General features: G+C 38.0%; 1 protein-coding gene across 5 annotated transcripts in view; it reads left to right on the top strand.

The window, feature by feature from the left end:
* The window catches only part of slc8a3 (solute carrier family 8 member 3), a 227071-nt gene that overhangs the window by 190654 nt on the left and 14604 nt on the right, over positions 1–21813 (top strand). For 3 of the 5 annotated variants that reach the window (XM_028438800.1, XM_028438799.1, XM_028438804.1), the window contains one exon: positions 12340–12357. The exons of the other annotated variants lie outside the window; for them this stretch is intronic. In XM_028438800.1, coding sequence (XP_028294601.1) covers positions 12340–12357 — 18 coding nt within the window. The remainder of the gene's footprint in view (positions 1–12339; positions 12358–21813) is intronic. 5 annotated transcript variants of the gene reach the window in all.

Below are 21813 nucleotides of genomic sequence, written 5' to 3'. Positions count from 1 at the left end.
AACCTGACTTTGATGCACTTGTTAAAGACCAACAGAGACTAGATTTCTCTCACTGAATAAAAAAAGAGAACTGGAAAAACACAGAATAAGTGTGAATGTGATTAACTAACAAACGTAGGCATCATTTTGTTCCAATATGATATCATACAATGTCATACTGAATGTGGCTGAAAATGGTCACTGATATCAATCAATCAATCAATCAATCAATCTTTTATTTGTATAGCGCCAAATCATAACCAATGGTATCTCAAGACACTTTACAGTAGAGCAGTCTTAAGGACGGACTCTTCATTTTATGGATACACACATATGCATATATACGTATATACACATACATATGTAACCCACACCCAACATGAATTCATCATGGCGGCAAGGAAAACCTTCTGTTAAGCAGCAGGAACCGTGTGTGGATCCCATTCCTATGATGAACAGCCATCCATGTTATGCTGTGTTGGGTGTGTGCAGAGGAAAGGGTGGAGACAGAGCCGCTGAGTCTCTGTAACTCCACACTGAGGATCCCACGGACCTGCAAGACAAAAGCCAGAAGGAGTACAGGAGCAAACACACAAGGGAAAAAGCAGACATAGAGGGAGTGTTAGAGAGAGGAATGGGACCCTCTCCGGTCCCTCTCTAACCTAAATGACCTCTCTCTTAACGCCCTCTCCAACCTCTCTCCAACCGAGCATGCCAGACCCCCCCCCGGCAGTCTATGCCTATTGCATCTTAACTATGAGCTATGAGCTGGTTCCTAACTAAAAGCTTTACCAAAGAGGAATGTTTTGAGCCTAACCTTAAAGGTAGAGAGGGTGTCTTCCCCCCGAACCGTGGTTGGTAGATGGTTCCAGAGAAGTGGGGCCTGATAACTGAAAGCTCTTCCTCCTATACTACTTCTAGAGACAAATGGAACAACGAGTAGTCCAGCATTTTGAGCGCGTAGTGTTCACATTTTGTTAAGTTGGGAAGTTTTAGTGAATAAATGTCATTTTTTTCTAAGACAACCTCTCTTTTTTTGCTCATTTGTAACATATACTCTTACCAGTCTTTCCAGCTTATCAAAACAATGCTGTTTACAGTTTTATATAAAGAAACACAATTAATGTTAGGCAGATTTTAGTTCAGTTTTAGTCCAGCCCTCCATAATATTTTCTTGTTCTCACGTGGCCCCATGTAAAAAACAATTGCCCACCCCTGTTCTACGGGAAGCAGGAGGGTCAAATATCACTACGCTTTTTTCAAAGTTTTGTAGTTGATTTTATTTTGTGAACCTTTGAATTCTATATAGCCGTTTTTTTCATTTCATGCTACAAAATTTTGTTACCTTCCTAAACACCCACAGTAGAATTGATCAAACCTGGATCCAGTCAACATTTTTTGGTGTTATAGTTTATATTAACAGCCATTAAGGAAAAAGCAGTGTAATGTGTGTGCAATATTGTGAAAATTCAATAGCCTTTATTCAGTGAATGAATTCAGTGTATTTACTAAAATAAATTAAGATTAAAGATTAAATCGGGCTTTCGCCTTTAATTGGCCATGTAATGTTAGTACATTATTGGAATTTGTCTTCTGCACTTAACCCATCCCTGAGGAGCAGTCGGCAGCCATTTTGCGGCGCCTGGGGAGCAGTTCAGGGTTAAGGGACTTGCTCAACATCCCACAGTGACGGCCCCGGTGAGGCTTGAACCGGCAACCCTCCGATTACAAGCCCAGCGTCCTTAACCACTAGGTTAATGCTGTTATCTATCACCTCCAATTCAATTGAAGCCACTTCATGTTTTTGTGTTGTTGGGGTTATTATATGTGTTTTTTGAAATCTGTGTGTTTTTTTTGTTTCTTGATTTGTACATTTTAGGAGTCATGTAATTGTTGTGGGTTTGTTGTTAGTGGTTTTGCTATTGATCACCAATGAAGGCTATGTTGTATAAATATGGCTAAGATGACCTTTGTCATCATTAGAATGGCTAATATGATCTTTCTTTTCATCTTTCATTCAAGTCAGACATTCTCCTAGCACACTTTCTATTGATCATTAAATCAATAACCAGGCTAATTTTAAACCACAATCCCAGTGACTTTGATTAGACGAGTTACGGTACTACAGCCTTCCTTATCAATTCGTTTCCCATCCCTCCTTTGAACCTGCGCTTCCACTTTGGTTGTATGTGATCATTGCTACAAGATGATTCTGTTTAAGGGCCATTCCATGTCATTTTAACAAATGGCCCACACACATTAAGCTAAAAAAAATTTTTTTTTTTATTTTTACCAACTGATTATTCTTTAAGCTCACTGTAATTTTTTAATTTGATCAGATTAATACTTCTTAAGATATGGCCAATTTAGTAAAGGGAGTATGTGTTGATTTTCGTGCTTCCGTATTTTTCTTCCATTTTCAGATTTCAAGAGACTGTCACCCAAGATCCAATACATAAATATAAGTAATCATTAGTGATTTGAACTGCCTATGTACATAACTCAAAGCTGATCAAATTACAGGGAGCTGAGGCATATGAAAAGTTGTTTACTGAAGGCCCAAACATGTTCCAGCCTGAAATCCTGAATACCTTTTTGAGGAGCTTGCATGTCCACCAGATAGGATGTATAGCAGATTGTTTTCTATATTAGTAGGTGGAGCTGCATTGATACACCAAATGTCCTAGTTGGTGTGGTTCCTGAAATATTGGAAGCTTAAAATGGAAGGAAAACAAGGACGAAAATCAACATATATCTCCTTCATTAAATAGGCAATATCTCAAAAAGTATTCATCCAATCAAACTAAAAATTTGTGTGCCCATTGAACAATCACCATAATCATCATAATCAAAGACCAAGTGCGTGCGATGTCCTGAAAAATTGTTGGAATGACATGTAGTGACCTTTAATATGTTTATTCGTTCAGGTTGAATTCTGTCATTTTAAGTGAAATCTGCCTGAAAATGTGCCTTATGTTTTAGTCTTAAAATCATCAATGCTTTGATTGATGACCAAATATCTACCAAACTAATAACGTCCCATAATCCTCGGCTTGACATTTCTTCCCGTGTGCTCATTTGCACAAGTATCAGCCTGCCATTGTTGTCATTGAGAGCTTTTTAGCCATCAGTGCCTCATTACTTCATCTCTCTGGCTGTACGTGCACTTTTATGTTTCCATATATCAATTCTACCTTCTATCCCCTCCCACTCCTCTTTTCCTTTCTGAATCTGTCCTTTACCTTTTTCTCCTAAGATGTTGCTCCCTCATCAATATGAATCTGCAGCACTTCACTTCATTTTCTCTTCCTGTTTGTTCCTCTGCTCCCATATATCTTTATGCTCTATGAATTCTACCTTTTTTTCAGACCATGTTCATTCATCCCTCAGGCCATTAGTTGATTCATTCTGCACTTTTCTTTTATATTGCATGTATCTTCAGTTCTTGCTCTGTTTGAAGGTCAAGTCGTTGCAAGTTTTGCCTGTAAATCACAGGGTCAGTGTGATGTCAGCTTGTCCTTGAACTACACACAAACTTTAGCAGAAGCCTAAAATGCTTGTGTCCAGTTGTGTCACCTCGGAAACATCAAGATGCTTTGTGTCTATGAGGCAGAAATGAAAGAATTTCTCCAGCAAGTTTATTTTGTATTCTTTTTTCAAATAATGTGTTCAGGTTTCATTTATTCAAACAACTTTTTTTCTGGTAATTTACTTTGAGATTTACTTTAATCTCCTGACATGTTTCGACTACCAACTGTCAGGCCTTGTCCACACGTAGCTGGGTATTTTTATAAACGGATATCCACCCTCCTCCGTTGAAAAAAAAAGTTATGTCCACACATCATCGTTTACAATTAAAATCCATCCACACAAAATTGCATAAATGTGCTATCCACAAGAGAATGGGCGTCACTCTCTGTTGTTGGCAGCTTTATGTATTGGGGTCCCAAGTGCACTGTTATAGCTTTGCACACATGCCTAACAATGTTTGACCTTTCTGAGAGTTTTTCATATCTGATCATTGGTGTGTTTGAGTCTGATTTTGAGTCCTGTCTTTTGGGTTTGTGACAAGAACAACTTTATTATAACGTCACACAGTCCCTCACATTATCCAAATTGAGTGAAAATAGTCCAGATGTTATTTATTGCTTTAGTGCTACATGCTTTTGCTAAAAACAAATTTTTGTTCAATTTGGACGTTGTCGGGGGGCTACGTGAACTTAGATTGAGCTTTAAAATATTGTTTAATATCTTAAAAACGAAAGCAGCATAATTTTTTTTGGCACAAACCAGCACTAACGCAGCAGAAATGATTGAGACCATTTTGTGTGAGGTGGGGGGCCAGCTTCACTTACGTCTACAAATATCCTTTACATAATGGTCTGATTACATATGTACTTCAGATTTCAGAGGGTTTATTAATACAATGCCTGTCTCACCATCCTATGTAAGGGGATCAATAATGTTATTGTTGGAGGGTGCTGGTTGTATCCCTCTGGTGCTTGCCCTCCTACAAATAAATATTTGGGTTCTCACACTGAAACTCATGCCAGTGTGACCCATAAGTAATGCAATTAATCCCTGTCCTGATAGGAATCAGTTCATTTTAAGATTTAATCAGCTGTTATGATCAGAGCGGATCAGAAGATCCAATTACTGTACATTGAGATAGTCCCATCAGACTCCTTCCTTCTAATGTTGCATGTGCAAACATCCATTTGAGCAGTAAAATTGAAGAAATGAAATTTGAAAACAAGACGAAGCATATTTAAAAACAATATCTCATCTGAATACCGCTGCACTAAAGTAAAAACATTCTGATTTATGTTTTTACAAGACTTTGGCTGTTTTAGGATTTATTGAGTTATTACTTCCCTTTCCCATTGCTCCGCCCACCCATTCATCAGTCAGCTATTCTTCTCTCATCCATAAATCTCTACTTTGCATAGGCTTATCACTGCAGTGTTTGAATGTCCTTCCCATATTACACCTTTATTTCCTTTTGACTTGTTCCTTTATCCCTTCTTAAATGTTGCCTCCATCCATTTCCTTTAAACTTTGCTGTCAATCATCCACCTGTCATTTTCTGTTCCATTCACCTGCTCATAAAACACTGTTTTTAACCTTTATTAATCCAGGATAGTCTGATTGAGTCAAGGAAACAGAGTTAGGGTTAAGGTCCCTCATGCTACCATCTACATATACATCTCCTTCATACATCTCTAAAGCTTTCCCACATTACCAACTCTTTTGTTTTTCATTAGAGAAGATGAACTATTGTTATAATCTCCTTTATTAGCATTAAAGTATGTTGTTATTATTATTATTATTATTATTATTATTATTATTCTGTGCGTTCTTCAATACTTCCACATTTCTCAACCCAATTTCAAGTAAAAAACAAATAACATTCAGGAGAATTGTGCTATCGCTTTTATGATTGTAACATTTAAGCTTTTTGGATAATTCAACTTTTTTACTTTTTCATCCCATTTATTTATTTAAGCTAGTTAGTTGCTTGTGTGCATCCTCGGCTTGGTAACCATAATCACCGTCCGGGCCGTGTTCTGTCGAGCTTGTGCCGGATGAAGTCTTCTTTTTCTGTCCCAATTAACGCTCTACAGCACACCCCCGCCATCCTGAAAAGTATTTTCAGCACAAGCTCATCTTTGCTGAATTTATGCGTCTTTGCTCCGGCATCTGTCAAAAAAAAAGTTCTTAAATCCTGGCATTTTCCAAAAACTCTCTGGGGCTTTCTTTTCCTGAGTCAAAGCACAATATTAGGTTAAGCTTTACAACTGCTCAGCAGACATGGTCAAGGTGACCCACTGCAGTTCAAACCACAAACGGTTAATTAAGTGCCTCTGAACATGATGTTGTGCTAACTTAGCTGGTCAAGAACTTCAAAAACTGCTGATCTACTGAGAACTTTAGTCACGACCATCTCCAGGGTTTAAAGAAGAACAGAGGAAACACACTAAGCTACAGTGTTTGGGGTCAGCACTTTATCATGCATTTAAAATACAGGAAATGATCAGAAAAGCTTGGTTTTTACACTCACTGCTGTCAATAATGATAGCAGATGCAACAAAACCTGTATCATCTTGGAAATGATTGCCAGGATGAAACAACTCTTTCAGTCTTATTGGAGTAACACATGGCAGAATAAAGAATAGAGTCCGAAGCACTAAGCAGCACACACGAATGAGGAAAACAGTGTTTATGTGTCCAGGGCTGTAAAAACTAACTAATAACACAGAAAATTACAGAAAAATCTAAATAAAACAACTCCAAAATACAACAAAAATGCACAAAATGACTCATGTCACACAAAAACAGGAAGATCTACAAAATGAATACACAAAATGACTTGTGGTTCTAGGGAGAAAAAGGTAATAAAACAGTTAAGAAAAAAAAAAAAAAAAAAATAACTTTATATGTATGGTTAGAGGTTTTTGAAAAGTGTTGAATGTAAAAATCATGTATTAAATATTTTAACGCATTTTGGGTCCCTTGCAGCTTGAAAGTATTATTTCATCTTCATATTCAAGTATTGTTGGACAGATGAGACACACAAAATTGCAGAATAAGGCGCAAAACAAGAGCAAAAAAACACAACATTAGAATGACATCAAAATACAAGAAATGACTCCAAAATGCAACAAAAATGACTCACGTCATACAAAATAACAACAAAATAACACAGAAAAAAGTTAACAAAATGTCTCCATAAGATCAATAAAAAAGGACATTTTAAACAAAAATTTAAGGCTTCTGAAAGGTTAAAAAGACTAGACAAGCTTTATGGAGATGCTGATGTCATTTTCCAACAGGACTTTGCACCTGCCCACACTGCCAAAGGTACCAAAAGCTGGTTCAATGACCATGCTGTTAGTGTACTTGATTGGCCAGCAAACTGGCCTGCACTGAACCCCATAGAGAATCTATGGGATATTGTAAAGAACAGGGCTGTGCAGAGACCTTTGGAGGGGCAGGTGCTCAAAGTTAAAAGGGGGCACATGGAGCAGAAATGTGAAACACCATACAGAAATATACCTAGTTAAATAAAGGAGGGGCGAAGATACGGCTTATATCCACAAAGCCATAATTGAAGCTGTGGATTAATTTAGGACATATGAAGTAGATCATGTATTAGGTTGAATTTAGATCACTATTAGACACTGGACGGTTTAACTGTGCCTATTTCTTCCTGAATTCTTACTTTGTTTTAATAAAATTGGAGGACAAAAATGTATCAATTTTGACACCTCTTTATTTTAATTTCACAGCTTTATTTTTGTTTTCTAACCTTAGTAAAAGTTCACGACTAGCAGTGGCCGTCTCCTGGGGGGTGTTGTACAAAACCAGGATAGGTGATAAAGCCTGGAAAAATCATCTATCCTTGGTAAACTTATCCCCAAGTCGGTTGAATGAAAGCCGGCCAAGTTTATCCAGAACCAGTAACCTTGGTGATTTAGCCTCTCCAGCTAACCAGCTGCAGAGCAGGTTAACAACCAGGATAAAGTTATTCCTGCTGTGGCTCTGCTGTCAGTGCTGTGAGAAAAGAGTGTTTTACAGAATGTCCATGGTCTAAAAAGAGAAGATTTGAGCAATGAAAGTCAGAAGGCAGACGGTGTATTAGGAATATTTCCCTTATTAATAAAAAACCAACACTGAAAAGTTAGAGAAGATACAGAATAATCTGACTTTACTCATTATGACTGCAATATAACTAGCAGAAGATATTTGTTTTTCAAGTGTGTCCTTAAAATAAGAAAATGGATACTGTACTGTTGGATCTGATTTTATCATAGAAGAGAAAATACCTTTATTGATCTCCCAGAAGGAAAATTCACACACAAAAAAAGTTTAGTAAATTAACTGGAATTAGAACTCGGTCTACCACTGAGCTAAACCACTCATCTCAAATTTGCGCTGCCAGCTTCAGTAACCCCAGTAACCAATTTATTCAAAATAGCGACGACCAGACTTTGTCTAACCACGCATTCTCCTTTATTCTGGGTGTATTTATTTGACGTTTTTACAATACCAGCAGTTTAACAATGAGCAGCAGGGCATGTCTATGGTGTGGGCACGTCAAGGCAGTGAAGGCAGAGTGAGGGCATGTTGTGGATCATGAGACCGACCAAGGTACATCTAAATTATTTTTATTTTGTTTTATTTATTATCATTTTGGGCCACACAGACAGACTTTCACACACACACACACACACACACACACACACACACACACACACACACACACACACACACACACACACACACACACACACACACACACACACACACACACACACACACACAACAAAAAAAATGAGTGCATAGAAATGAACATACTTTTCAGAAGCCTTACATTTTTGTTTAAAATGTCCTTTGATCTTATGCAGTATTGTAATTTTCCGAGACACAAAATTTTGGGTTTTCATTATCTGTAAGCATAATCGTCAACATTTCAAGAAATGAAGGCTTGAAATATTTCACTCTCTGTGTCATAAACCTATATCATATGTGGGTTTGACTTTCTGAAGTGAGTGACAAAATATACTGGAATATTTGCCTTTCCTGAAGAAAATGCAAGTGAGGATGCATTAGCTTAGCATTGGTGTAGCATTAGCATTAGCCTAGGATTGGCAATAGCCTAACGTTAACAATAGCATAGCAATAGCATTAGCCTAGCGCTAACATTAGCCTAGAGTTAGCATTAACCTAGCAATAGCATTAACCCAGCATTAACATTCACCTAGCTTTAGCATTAGCCTAGCAATGACATTAGCCTAGCATTAGCATTCACCTAGCAATTGCAATAACCTAGCAATAGCATAATATTAGCAATTAGGTTAAAATGAAGTTGAAATTGGTTGAAAAAGTCAAAGAGTAAAAAAAAACGTTGAAATTGGTTGAAAAAGTTGAAATCGGTATAAAAAGTTGAAATTGTTTGAAAAAGTAAAAAAAAAAAAAAAAAAAAAAAATGAAAAGGTTGAAATCAGTTGAAAAAGTTAAAAAAAAGCTGAAATGGGTTGAAGCTCTTGTAATCTGGTCGCATCACATCTCGTGCGACCAGATTACATACAAAATCAATGGATCGATTTTTCCTGTGCGGCGGTGTGGTTCGATTTGTGCGTCAAGTGCGTTGGCCGTGCGAGTGCGCTCAAAATATTGAACTCCTGCGACTGTTTCGCATGACGAAAGCCAATCAGAGTCTTTGTTTGACGATGACGTCAGGCCTTCAACATGGACATCAGTCTGTTCACCCATTCAACCATGGAGTAGAAGCTGTGTTTGACCACCTGGAGCTGTATGACACGGCCTTTATAACCGGGACCGGACGAGGAAGGATTTGGCATGGAGGAGAATCGGCGAGGAGGTGGTTGTAGCAGGTTAAAGTTCTGTCTGTAGTTTTCATCTTTGAAAGTCGACACTGAGCTAGGATAGCATTAGCCGCTAATCACATCGGCTTTTTTCACTGGTGGTTTGTGTTTATGAGAGGAGAAAAAGGAGCACTGCTCCTCACTTTAGAAGGCAGTGAAACTCACCGAGTTGGATGTGTCGCTGGTGGGAGGTGCCTTGCTTCAAACGTGCATATGAAGCAAATGGGGACATTTTTAGATCCTGCGAAACCTGTGAATGCAACATTAGCTGAAAGTGAACAGACAGCTGAACATGTTAAAAGTTGAATGGTTGAAATCAGTTGAAGAATGGCAGAACAGCTGAAGTTCAACAGTAATGATGTCAGAATTCTACAATGTGGATGGGAAAATGAATGGGAAGATGAAAAGTTAAAAAAGTTGAAGAGTTAGAAAAAAGCTAATACATAGCATAAAGGCCAGAAATTATTTAAACAGTTTAAGACCAGACTTGTTGAAATCAGTTGCCCGTGGCATCCGGCGGCCCTGGCCTGCCGGTAGGCCACTCCTGGCGGGAGCCTTCCGTTCCTTGCATACCTGCGGGTGGGCCCTCGTCTCCTTGGGGCTTTCCCAGGTGTGTGTGTGGTGGTGGTGGCTGCCTGTGGTCTCTGGGGCATCTAGAGGGGTGCTCGGTCATGGGGGGGTGGCTTGGGGCTCCTTGCCCTCCGTTGTTTCTGCTGGCCTGGCGGCCTATTCCGGCCCGGGGTGTAGCTGGTGTTAAAAATTGTTTGTCTGTGGAAGGAATGAACACGATTCACTTTTATAAATATTAAAAAAGCAGCTGAAATTCCTCACTGAACGACAGTGAACAAAAGTAGTGATGATGATGGTGATGATGATGATGATGATGATGATGACAATGTCTGATGGATATGGTTTCTTCTGTGATCATTTTGCCTCAGCATGATTATTAGTTTAAGTGCTAGGTGTAGTGCTCCAGTGCACATCGCAGCATGCGGCAGCAAAGCGTTAACCAGAACTAAATGAAATCATTCAAAAAATGAGCTTTTAAAATTCACCTGGCGAAAAAAATAATTACATGACACGATGTGCCAATAAAAGTGGGAGAAGAAAGTCTCCAAAGATTCATGATGACATCTCTTCCTTCCTCCTAACGCTCATCAACCAAGGACAAAGTTTCAGCACTGAGGACAAAACATTTCATTTGTGACCGGACGGCTATGGGGCGACGATTGTAAAGTTGCGTATGCTAAAATAAACTGCAACCTTTTGCAACATTTATCAAAAAACCATGTTTTAAAAAATGTGAAATTTGTGATATTTCTTTGCCTATAAATATGGTAAATGTTAAATCTAAATCTAAGTGTTAAATCTAAATGTCACAGGCAAAACTAAATATTTAGCTAACATGCATATTTACCAGAAGTACCAACATAAAAGCTCATTCCAGTGAATTTACATATTAGCTAAATATTTAGTTTCACCCGTAACATTTAGATTTAGATGTTACATTTTAGATTTAGATTTAACATTTAGATTTAGATTTGACATTTTAGATTTAACATTTATATTTAACATTTACATTTAGTTTTAAGATTTATTTAAAGGCCTTTGCAGGTGTTTTGAGTTAATTTGCTGATTAGAGTGGGGCAATATTGAACCTCTCCACAATATTGTAATTTTTTGAGATACTCAATTTGGGGTTTGCATTAGAAATAATCACTTGAAATATGTCAGTCTGTGTAAAATGAATGTATACGTTATACAAGTTTAACTTTTTGAATGGAATTACTGAAATAAATCAACTTTTTCATGATATTCTAATTACATGACTTGTAAGGATGCATGAGCTGATAATGACACACAAAGGATATTTATAACTGCCCAGAGTCAGTATAACTCCTCGGAGTTAGTATAACCCCTTGGACGGAGACATTACACAAAGTGGAAATCTGGTCTTAGTCATAGTGCACGCCTCATAGATCAATAACTCTAAGTTTTTTTTCTTTCAAAAACAGAAGAATTTACTCACAAAGATTGGAACAGATGCCAAAGTCAACAATTGGATTGTTGACAAATGGTCATGTGATTTGGATCTTTTGTAAAAGTTTTGCACAGTACATTTTGGGATATGGAGTTAGTTCATTCTGACTGTGATTTCATATTATCATATATTTCATGCAATGCTCTTTTGTTGTTAGTATTTTGTAGATCAGTGTGCCCAGAGGGACACTGTGTGTTAAAGTGAGACTATTTGCAAGTGTTGTGGTTTAATGAACTTCTTTTGAGACGTGTATGAAGTGTTTTGTTGGTAAAACACACTTGTGGGGATGAGATAAACTGCTGAGCTGAGACTGTGTTAAGAGTTTTGAACATGTGACTTCAGTTTGGACCAATGCTTGTTAGCGATTGAAAAAAACTGCAATATTTTTTCAGAAAAATCTTGTGACGGGCCAGGACCAAAATAAATGAGCCATGGCTTCCAGTGACATCTTGCAAAATGAACAATTATAGTCTGTGTTTTTTGAATTTGAGTAAAGATTTACAGGATATAATCTCTAGTATTTTATAAGAGATCTCCTTCACTTTGTCAGTCAGAAATGTTTTTGTGGGAGAGACTAAACATGGCTCTATTTTATGTTTGAAGCAAGGTTCAACCGGCATGAAATGGTTTCTAAGGGAGATGCTCTGATAGAGGTACTACAGAATCTGAGGTCCTCTATAATATACATATACCTAATGGGTTCCCCGTGATATTATGGGGTTACTCTGATTTTGGCCGTTTCCGTTGAACCATGATGGCAACCTCTGCCGTTGTTTCGTCAACAACTTTCAATCCTAGAAAATATTTCATGGGGTCACATCGGTTTCAGTTTTAGATGAAATCTATTAACGGTTTAGAAAAAGTTTAGTTATCGTCCTCAGCAACTTGAACCTTCATTTCTCACTGCATCATTTGTTCTCTCCTTTACAGCCCTGTTGTTAGCTGAGGGTAAGTTCTCATCTGTGAACATCCCCGCTAACGTCGCCTGTGTGTGTATGGGGGGTGGATCGCGTCTAAATTCATGCGCACCAGTCTAACGCACTGCCTAACTTTCACTAAACTTACCCATTTTCAGTAGTTAGGTGTAGTGGCAGGTGTGGCGTGAGTGAAGCTATAGCGATCAGGTGCGCTTCATGTCACTACCACTCTGTGGACAGATGTCGTAACACAGACTGTACCTGGACTAAATGGTGGTCTGTTATACACTCACACACACTTACTGACTTGCAAGCGTGTATACGCCTGCACTCCTGGATGCCTAACACATTTTTCTAAGTGTTTACATGTCACAATCAGGTGATACATATCAGGCCACACCTGATCGCCATAGCTTCACTCACGCCACACCTGCGTCTGCGTGTGACTGATATATTTGTTTGTTAGGTGCACATCCAGGTGTGGTGTTGGTGTGCATACGCTTTAATGTGTATGCGCGCTTATGCGTGTGTGTGTGTGCGCATGCTTGCGTGTGCATTTAACACCAGTTCTCAATAATCTGTCATCGTTCTTCCATCTCAGGTGAAAAGTTTCGGTAACACTTTATTACAAGTTTTATACATAAGGCTGACATTACACTCATGATGGCATGACACTTATTAATAGCATGAATAAGGTGTCATTGGGTGTTGTTTGCTAAATTGTGACACCACTGGAGCTATGTTGGCATTTCTTCTAAAAGCATTGTCATGACAACTTGTCATTAAGAGTAGACAAAATGACCAACAACTGTCTTTGTCATGACAACCTGACATTGATCAGGGCAAAATACCCTTCCAATGTTTACATTATGACCACGTGACATTAACATGCCATAACAGATCCCAGGCAAGCACTAGGAGAACATGCAAACTCTACAGATAAAAGACCTAAGTGTTCACCCCATTGCTTCAATCTAGGACTTTGTAGCTGTGAGGCGAACGTGCTAGCCACTAAGTCACCTTACGCCCCATTTTTAAACATTAAGAAATTATTTGTAATTTTCTTACCTTTATTTATTTAAATTTTTTGAGTTTGTAATTGTCATGACAAAGACAATGGGTGTTTATTTTGCCCTGACATGTTGTCATGACAATGCTTTCCCAAGAAATATCAACATAGCTCCAAAAGTGCCATAAGTTAGCAAACTACACTTAATGACAGCCTTTATGACACCTTATTCATGCTAATGCAGGCGTGTCTCACCTGTGGGGGATGCAACACCCACCCTTTCATAAAAACAAAAATTCATCCCCCTCACTTTCTACAGAGGGATTAATTGTTGAAATCATATTGGTCCAGTCAGATTGATTTAATGAATGGTGATCAAGCCAATAACAGCCAGCCATTTGACGAAGCTGCTTTTCCAAGAAGGTAAACCAAGAGTTAACAGCGATTGGTAAAGTGACAAAAAATTAATAACAGGTGGCAAAAAATGGTCAAAAAGTGGCAAAAATGTGGCAAGAAAAGAGTGAAAAGTGACTGAAATAAGCCAAAAGCAATCAAGAGTGTCAACAAATTGACAAAAAAGAGGAAACAGGTGGTATGTAATGACAAAAGGTAGTTTAAATTAGCAAAATGTGGCAAACAATAGTGAAAAAGAAAAAGGAAACAAGTGTTATTTATTGGGCAAAATGTAGCTCATTTGGATAAAAAGTGTCAAAAAGAACTTGTAAAAATCGACAAAAATTAGGAAAAGATATATTTATTGGCAAAAGGAGTTCAAATCTGAAAAAACAAAAAAGTGTCAAATTTTTGGGAAAATGGGACAAAGGAAGTTGCAAAATGGCCAAAGAAAATGGTAAAAAGGGGTTAAAAGTTTCCCCCTTTTAAGGTTTTCTGATAAAATAATAATTAAAGTTAAGACACAAAGAGCCACGTGTTGAGTATCACTGACTTAATAACAGCGTTATCATGAGTTTAGTAAATTAATTTAATAAAATAAATAGGGAGTCAATGTCCTTAGAACACCCTCACTTTTAAAATTGCTGCTCCATCCTTAATGACAGGTTTTGTCATGCCATAATAATGTCAACCTTATCTTATGTATACCCCTTCAAATAAAGTATTACCAAAGTTTATTTTGCGGCTCATCCAATGATATGGTCATGCTAAGTCAGAGGTTTGATAAATCAGAACTAACAATAAAGTTAGACATGTGTCATGAATAAAACCTGCAGTAAAATGTAATTAATTACCTTTTTGTGATTTTTGTCCTCTCCCTTCGTGACGGGTGTGTGATGGAGCAGAGCAGCATGATCACATTTTAAACAGGACTGTCAGGACTAGAGGGTACACACTTGTGTAGTCGTGGGTGTGTAATTGATTTAGCCTGAGTGTGCACGTGTGTGTGTGCGTGCATGCATGTGCACCCTGCAGACGCGCCTTCTTGTCGAGAGGACTCGGCTGTGATCTTTAATGGTAGTTGTTAATATTTAATGGTAAGCGTGTTGTCAGCAAGGAGAAGCAGGCTGGGACTCTTTGCTCATATTAAAGATGATGAGGTCTCTGCAGCAGGTGTGACACAGACACACACACCACACACACGAACACAGAGGGACGAGAGGCCTCGACACTCCGCTCCAGTTTGATGGAGTTCCAAGGCACTGAACTGATGTGGCTTCTCTTCACATCTGACACTCACATCTATGGAGCTTTCAGGTGTAATGGCATCACTTTGCATCAGAAAAAATCAGCTTTTCACTCGGCTTTTGAAGTGTAGTGCTTTGCCTGTTTTCAACAACTGAAGGAAGAGTTTTAAATCCTCAACTTAATTCCGTGAATATACTTACGACCTTTATTCAGGAAGACGAGCTTACGTCACTGATGACGTTAGCAGTAGTAACTAAATGTCATCTTGAAATGGAAAACAACTAATTTCAATACAGGAATGATATATATACCGGTATAGTATACAACTACCAAGAAACACTACCAGAAGAGCCCAGGGAATGATATAAGGCTAAGTTATCAGTGCTCGGGATATCTGAGTGTCCATACAAAGTCCCAACCAACACTTGGGCTGCGTCAGTGTAGTCCCTCCTATCTCCTTTCCTATTCACTTTTCTTTAACCCCTGGAAATGTTTAAGTGGCGGCCATAATAAGGAGCGTTCTAATTCTCGCTAAGGGAAGGAGGGTCAATTCTTCCTTTATAACCTCCTTTAGCCTAGGAAACACTGCTGCATCCTTTACCAAAGGAGACCAGATAATGCTGACCCAGCAACAACATTTAAAGGGACGCGCACACCCGAGCGTTGACAGAAACTCACAAAGACTGAAAAGGGACGCAGATCATGCCAGTTACCAATACAAAATTATGCCTTGAACAACTTTAAGTAATCTAAAAACCATAATTTATGATATGCATCCATATTATCAGAATATAACTGACATTAAACAGAGCACTTTGTCGTTCAATAAGAGGGATCAGAGACATTTTTCACCACATTATGTAACATAATTCATATTTCTGAGTTCAATGTGATGTTCTTTTAGTTTCACTTTTGTTCCTTGTAGCCTGGTAGCCTCTTTTCCTTTGATTTACTTTCAAACCTTGTGATACTTGATAAAGTGTTATAAATGTGCTTTTAGTCCATTTTCAGAAATTTGTAGTTTTTTCACTATGACAGACGTCACTAACCTTCACGACATCAGATTATTACATCACTGAGTGGAAGTGCTTCTGATTTTCAAAACAACGTGATTGCCTTTCCCTAACTCCAGTAGAAAGTCTCCTAACACCCGTGGATGACGTCACAGGGTTAAGGAAAAGTGGATAGGAGGAACCATTCGGACGCAGCCTTGGATGAACAATCCAAATTGGCCCAATTCCACCTACCCAGATCTTTACAATTACCTAATCAATGAAACCCTTGAGTTTTTATTTTATGAAAATTCTTACACACCATTAATCAGAGTATAATTTGTAATGGAGCTACAGCGGATATAAATACAACATATTACTATCTAGAATGAAAACTAAAGCCACCGAGATGCCACTAAAATCCTCATTTCAGATCTTAACCGTTCACTTACTGGTTATGAAATATAGAGAGCCCACGTAGGAATGGGACATTTTTGGAAACCAGTTTTTACCCATTTCCACCCTACCAGACTCCATCATTTTAGACCGTCCTATGAAGTAAAGGCAGAATTTTCTTTGTTTTCTTTTGGGATGATGTAAAAAATAATATCTGCATAATTTTTTACATTGAACGAACAGCCAAACACAAAACAGCTCTTTGGCATGGTGAAACCTTGCCAAAGAGTCAATACATTGTTAACGTTGGTTTTCCCTCCAAACAAATATGGCGATTGGCGTTGCCAGGCAGAAACGTCACAACTTACCCGGACTTCCCAAATTAGTCTTTGTAAAGGTGGACAGAGAGACAGAAATGTTAATTTTCACACAAATCGGAGGTAATTTGAGGCAATATGAAGGACTTATCCTTCTGAAATGTAAATATCTCCATGACAAGGACTAAACCCCACCCACATGTTAATGGAAAATATCACACATTTACAACATATTTTTCACTGTACACCAGGTGGGCTAATGTTAGCTTTAGCACATGTAGTATACAGTTGGACATCAAATCTCACAGGGAGATACTAAAACCCGGAAACATCTGGAAACATTTCAAAGACAGAGTAAATGTGGTCTGTACTGCATGCCCAGGCTGTAATATCACCAAGTTTATCATTGTACCAGTTGTTAGAGTAACTATCTTTACCAGGGAGCAAATATCTTTTCCTGGTTATTGTTTTCCAGAGTTTATTCATTTTTTATTATTATTTGAAAGGTTACCTCATACAGATGTAGCCTCCGTACGTATATGTTCATAATAGGAACTATGCACAATGATAAAATTATATTTCTAAACTTGTAACTATGCAGTAGGATCAACTCGCTGGTGAATTTAGTGACCAAAAGCACGACAAGTTGTAATTTTGAATGGAAAAAATGCAAAATGATCTAAAAAGCAGAATGCTTCACTCCAATAGAAAACAATGGGATGTTTACAGGCAGTGGGGCTATGTGACATAAATCACGTGATTTCAAGATGGAGGAACACAGGCTGGTAAAATGTAAAGTATTCCCAAATTCAAATGTTAATAAAATGAATGATAATATGTTTTGCATAGATCTTCTATCAAGCACATTTCTAAGGTTTTAGGCTACATTTGTAAAAACAGTGGAGGATCCCTTTACGGACTTGATTTTCAGCTGCCTCCGCCATCATACCTTAGTTTGTTACATTGTGGGTGATTTTGAACTAACTTTATTGTTCAAACAAAAAAAGGAAACAATGTTAGAATGGATTTTGTTTTGACACTGCATCGATGCAGAATCGTCTACTTTCTACATCGTTATGCATCTTAAAAATGCTTACTTTCAACAGCCCAAGTTGTAATCAACACTATTGCAACAACACATCATCAGTAGGGTAAAACTAACCTGTCTCACGACAGTCTAATCCCAGCTCACGTTCTCACACCTTCCATTGAGTTGTTTACAGGTCAATGTTCTGGTTTGATAAAGAGCTTTTAATCCATGAATCTCTGTGAAAGTGTTTATTTGCTAACATTACATGCACGTCTTCACTCTTCCACATAAAGGTGCTGTGATATAGTTCCACGTTACCGTCCCCTCTGGGCCCATTAAGACTCTCTGTAATCACTCCCGAACCTTATGGCTCGTAAAGGATAGGATTCATGGGAGCATTTCAAACGGAGCAATGAGTCAAATAAATTTGCAGCTGGAGTTGATTGTAAACGGTTTATTTAAAGAGTGGATAAGTTAGTGTTTGTCATTTGGTGCTTATTGAGGCGCAGGGAAAGAGTGAGCTACCAGTAAAGCTGTCTGCAGAGGATGACATGAGGCTAAATTAAAGCACATGAATAAAAGAAACTCGCTGCCGCTACTGATCAAATACTTTTTGGGAGAAACTTTTTTTATAAATAATTTTGAAGGGGGGGGGGGGATTAGTTAAAAGGAGGAATAAAGACGTAAAGAGTTGCTTATTGTGCTCATTGTGAAAAAAGATTAAAAAATTGGCATTTTTTTTCAAAATTGATGAGTTTTGGAGGGGGGGTTTTCAATAAAATTATTTTTTTCTGCTTCCACAATATTGTAAGTGCACAGTAAATATTTATATTCACTAATTTATTTATGCCTACAGTGCATAGGTTATTTCGTAGTGTATGATATTGGTTTTTATTCCCTGCTCTGTGTGTTAGTTTAGCTCGTTCCAAAGGAATTCACTTTAGAAGAGAAGCAGACACCCCTGGGGTTCTATTAGTGCTTAAGAACTCAGTTGACAACATGCTCAGTTTGATGTCCATAATTAGTGGCGCATGATCAGAGAGAACAATAACATCATGTGGTTATAGATGAAAGTAATCAATTGTCAACTAGAAATAAATCTATGCGGGTGAATGTACAGTGTACGGGCGAAAAAAAAGAATACTGTCTTTTAGAAGGATTAAAAAATGCCATGAATCAGTTACATAGAATTTGTCCATAAAGGACTGAATCACTTTTGCTGAATATGAAGCGACAGCTGGTCTTGCAAAGGAGCGGTCTAAAATAGGATCAAGCCAACAGTTAAAGTCTCCACCCAATATCAGAAAATGCGGAGACATATCTGGTATAGAGCAGAATAAACGCTTAAAGAAGGATTCTTAGTCTGTGTTCGGCGCGTAAATATTAACTAGTGCAACACGAAAACCCAAAATTGTCCCAGTGACAATAACGTACCTACCGTTAGCATTAGAGATAATCTGGTCTGAAACAGAGGGAACAGATTTATGTAAAAGAATAGCTATGCCCCTGGCCTTACCGGAAAAAGGGGAATGAAATATCTGACCCACCTAGCTCTTCTTCAATTTCAGATGATCTACATTCCGAAGATGGGTTTCTTGCAAAAAAAGGAAGGTGATGAAGCACTTTGCTGCGTTTAATGGGGTTATTGAGTCCCTTGAAAGTAAAGCTGGTAAACCGGAGGTCCTGTCCTATTGAAGAGAGCATAACATCTTTATTTTAAACTGCAGGGTTGCATGGAGGCTAACCTGGACAAGTGGTTGATAATGTAAAAGAAAAAAAATAAACCAAGAGGGAAATTTGGTGTGTAAACACAAAACAAATTAAAACAAAAACACAGAAAATCAGAACTTTAAAAGCCTTTAAAAGGCTCTGGAGGAAGATTTAACTATAAACCCCTCCAAATGGAATGTGAGACAGAGTAAAAAAAAAAAAAAAAAAAAATAATAATAATAATAATAATAATAATAATAATAATAATAATAATAATAATAAGTGAAAATAAAGCACTCCTTATAGGTAATAACAATTATGACACCTTATTATAAACCATGATGAAATAAATAAAATAAAACAAAAAGTAAATAAAATAGAAAAAGAACAAAAGACCCCTGTAAAATTGCAGTCTAAAGAGAAATCAGTAAGAAAGAGAAAAAAAAGAAAAATAAAAATAATAAAAAAATAAATAAAAACAAGTGTAAATAAATGTTAATAGCACAAAAAATAAAAACAATAGTAATGATCTCCACATAAGGTAATACAGTGGTTAACGATCTCCAAAACAAAACGCAATCCACATGTATTAAAACAGAAATAAGTTAAAAAATATTTGAAAACCTGTCCACATGACAATAACTCTTAATAAAATGTGCAAATATTAACAGTAATGTACAAAATAGCACTGGTCGTGTCAAGCAAGTAGACCTGCTAAACAGCAACATAATACTGCCAGTGCAACAAAGAATACATACATACATACAAACATACATACACACACACACATATATATATATATATATATATATATATATATATATATACATACATACATGCATACATTCTAACGTCAGTGCAAAATGTTTACCTCAACCAGTCATCTAACCTCAAACAGAATCTGGGACCACCACCGTTTTTAAGTGTTTCTGCACAAAGTCAATAGCCAATGTTAGGTCTACAAATCTGTGAATTTGTCCGCTCGAAGGAGTATTACACAGTATAGCTGGGTAGAAAAGTCAGAATTTCACACCAGGACACGAGTGAAGCTCCTTCTTGACTTTAGCAAAAGCAGCTCGCTTCTTGGCCACAGAAGCAGTGAAATCTGGGAAGATCGAAATCCTCTTTCCTTGGTGAAATAAAGGTCCAGACGATCCAGCTTTCTGTAGGATTTTGCAGCGTTGTTGAACTGTATTAACTCTTACAACAAACGGGCGAGGAGGTTCCCTGTCCTTTGGCTTAGAGCGAAGAGTACGGTGGGCACGATCCAACACTAGCTCCCTGTCCAGGCCTAGCAAGTTTTGTAATAGTTTAGCAACAAACACAGTTGGACGGGAGTTCTCGGACCGTTCTGGGACACCCACCAGATGAATATTATTAAGTCTCGACCTTCCTTCCAAATCCTCACATTTTTGCATCAGAGAGCCAACACGTGAGTGACGTTACCTCGATGACCAGTTGGGCATCGTGGTCAGTAGCAGTGTCTTCGAGGTTAGCAATGGTTTGATCATGAGCAATAATCTTTCTCTGTAAAGGCTCACAGACAGCAGAGATTTCCTTTTTAACTGCCCCAGATACGATCTGCTCAAACTGACTCACAATGTTCGTGCGCATAGTCTCCATCATTGCCTCCATGCGTTTGGCTCCATATCGGCTCCAGGCTCAGCTGAGCCTCCAGGCTGTGTGGGGCCCACCTTAGCTGCGTTGGTTTTTGCTCTGGTGTTCATGATTGTCCAAAGGTTCACAACTAATGAAGAATTGACTGTGAGTAGACGTTATTAGCAACATGTGGTGTCCAAATAAAGCTTTAAAAAAGGTGCCAAAATATACACCTTTTCGTGGTGACATCATCATCCGGGACGTTTGCCTTAGCAATGCCCTTTGCCATTTTAAGAGGGGTTTACATTTGCCTGACAAGCACTATTAACACTATTTACCGTGGACTACACAAAGGTTTTACTCAATGTTGTACGAATATTTCAGTATATTAGCGCCAAAGGCCAAGCACCGATATGAAGGGAAGTTACATCTGGTTGGTTATGTCCAACCAGATGTATGTCCATACCAATCACCTCAAGGTTCATGGAAAAATGACCCGACAGCATGGCCAGACCTCCAATGGCCTGCTATTCATGAGTAGCTCATTAACAGCCCTGGCTCTACACAATGGAGAAGATGAGGACTTACAAAAGCTTGGATGCATATATTTTCTTTAAGGTAGGCTTATGCATGTGTTTTTGTGTCTATATAGACCTGTGTCATCATGATAATTGGCTCGTGGCTATGCTAGGCTAGCGCCGCTAATAATATAATGATATGATATGATATACTTACAGTTCATATACAAGTCAACGCATTGCATATTTACTGTTAATTTCACGTTGCTTATCTT

This window comes from Gouania willdenowi, chromosome 22 (assembly GCF_900634775.1).
Source record: "Gouania willdenowi chromosome 22, fGouWil2.1, whole genome shotgun sequence".
NCBI classification, from domain to species: domain Eukaryota; kingdom Metazoa; phylum Chordata; class Actinopteri; order Blenniiformes; family Gobiesocidae; genus Gouania; species Gouania willdenowi.
The sequence above is the reverse complement of the archived record's forward strand: the minus strand, read 5'-3'. Positions and strand labels throughout refer to the sequence as shown.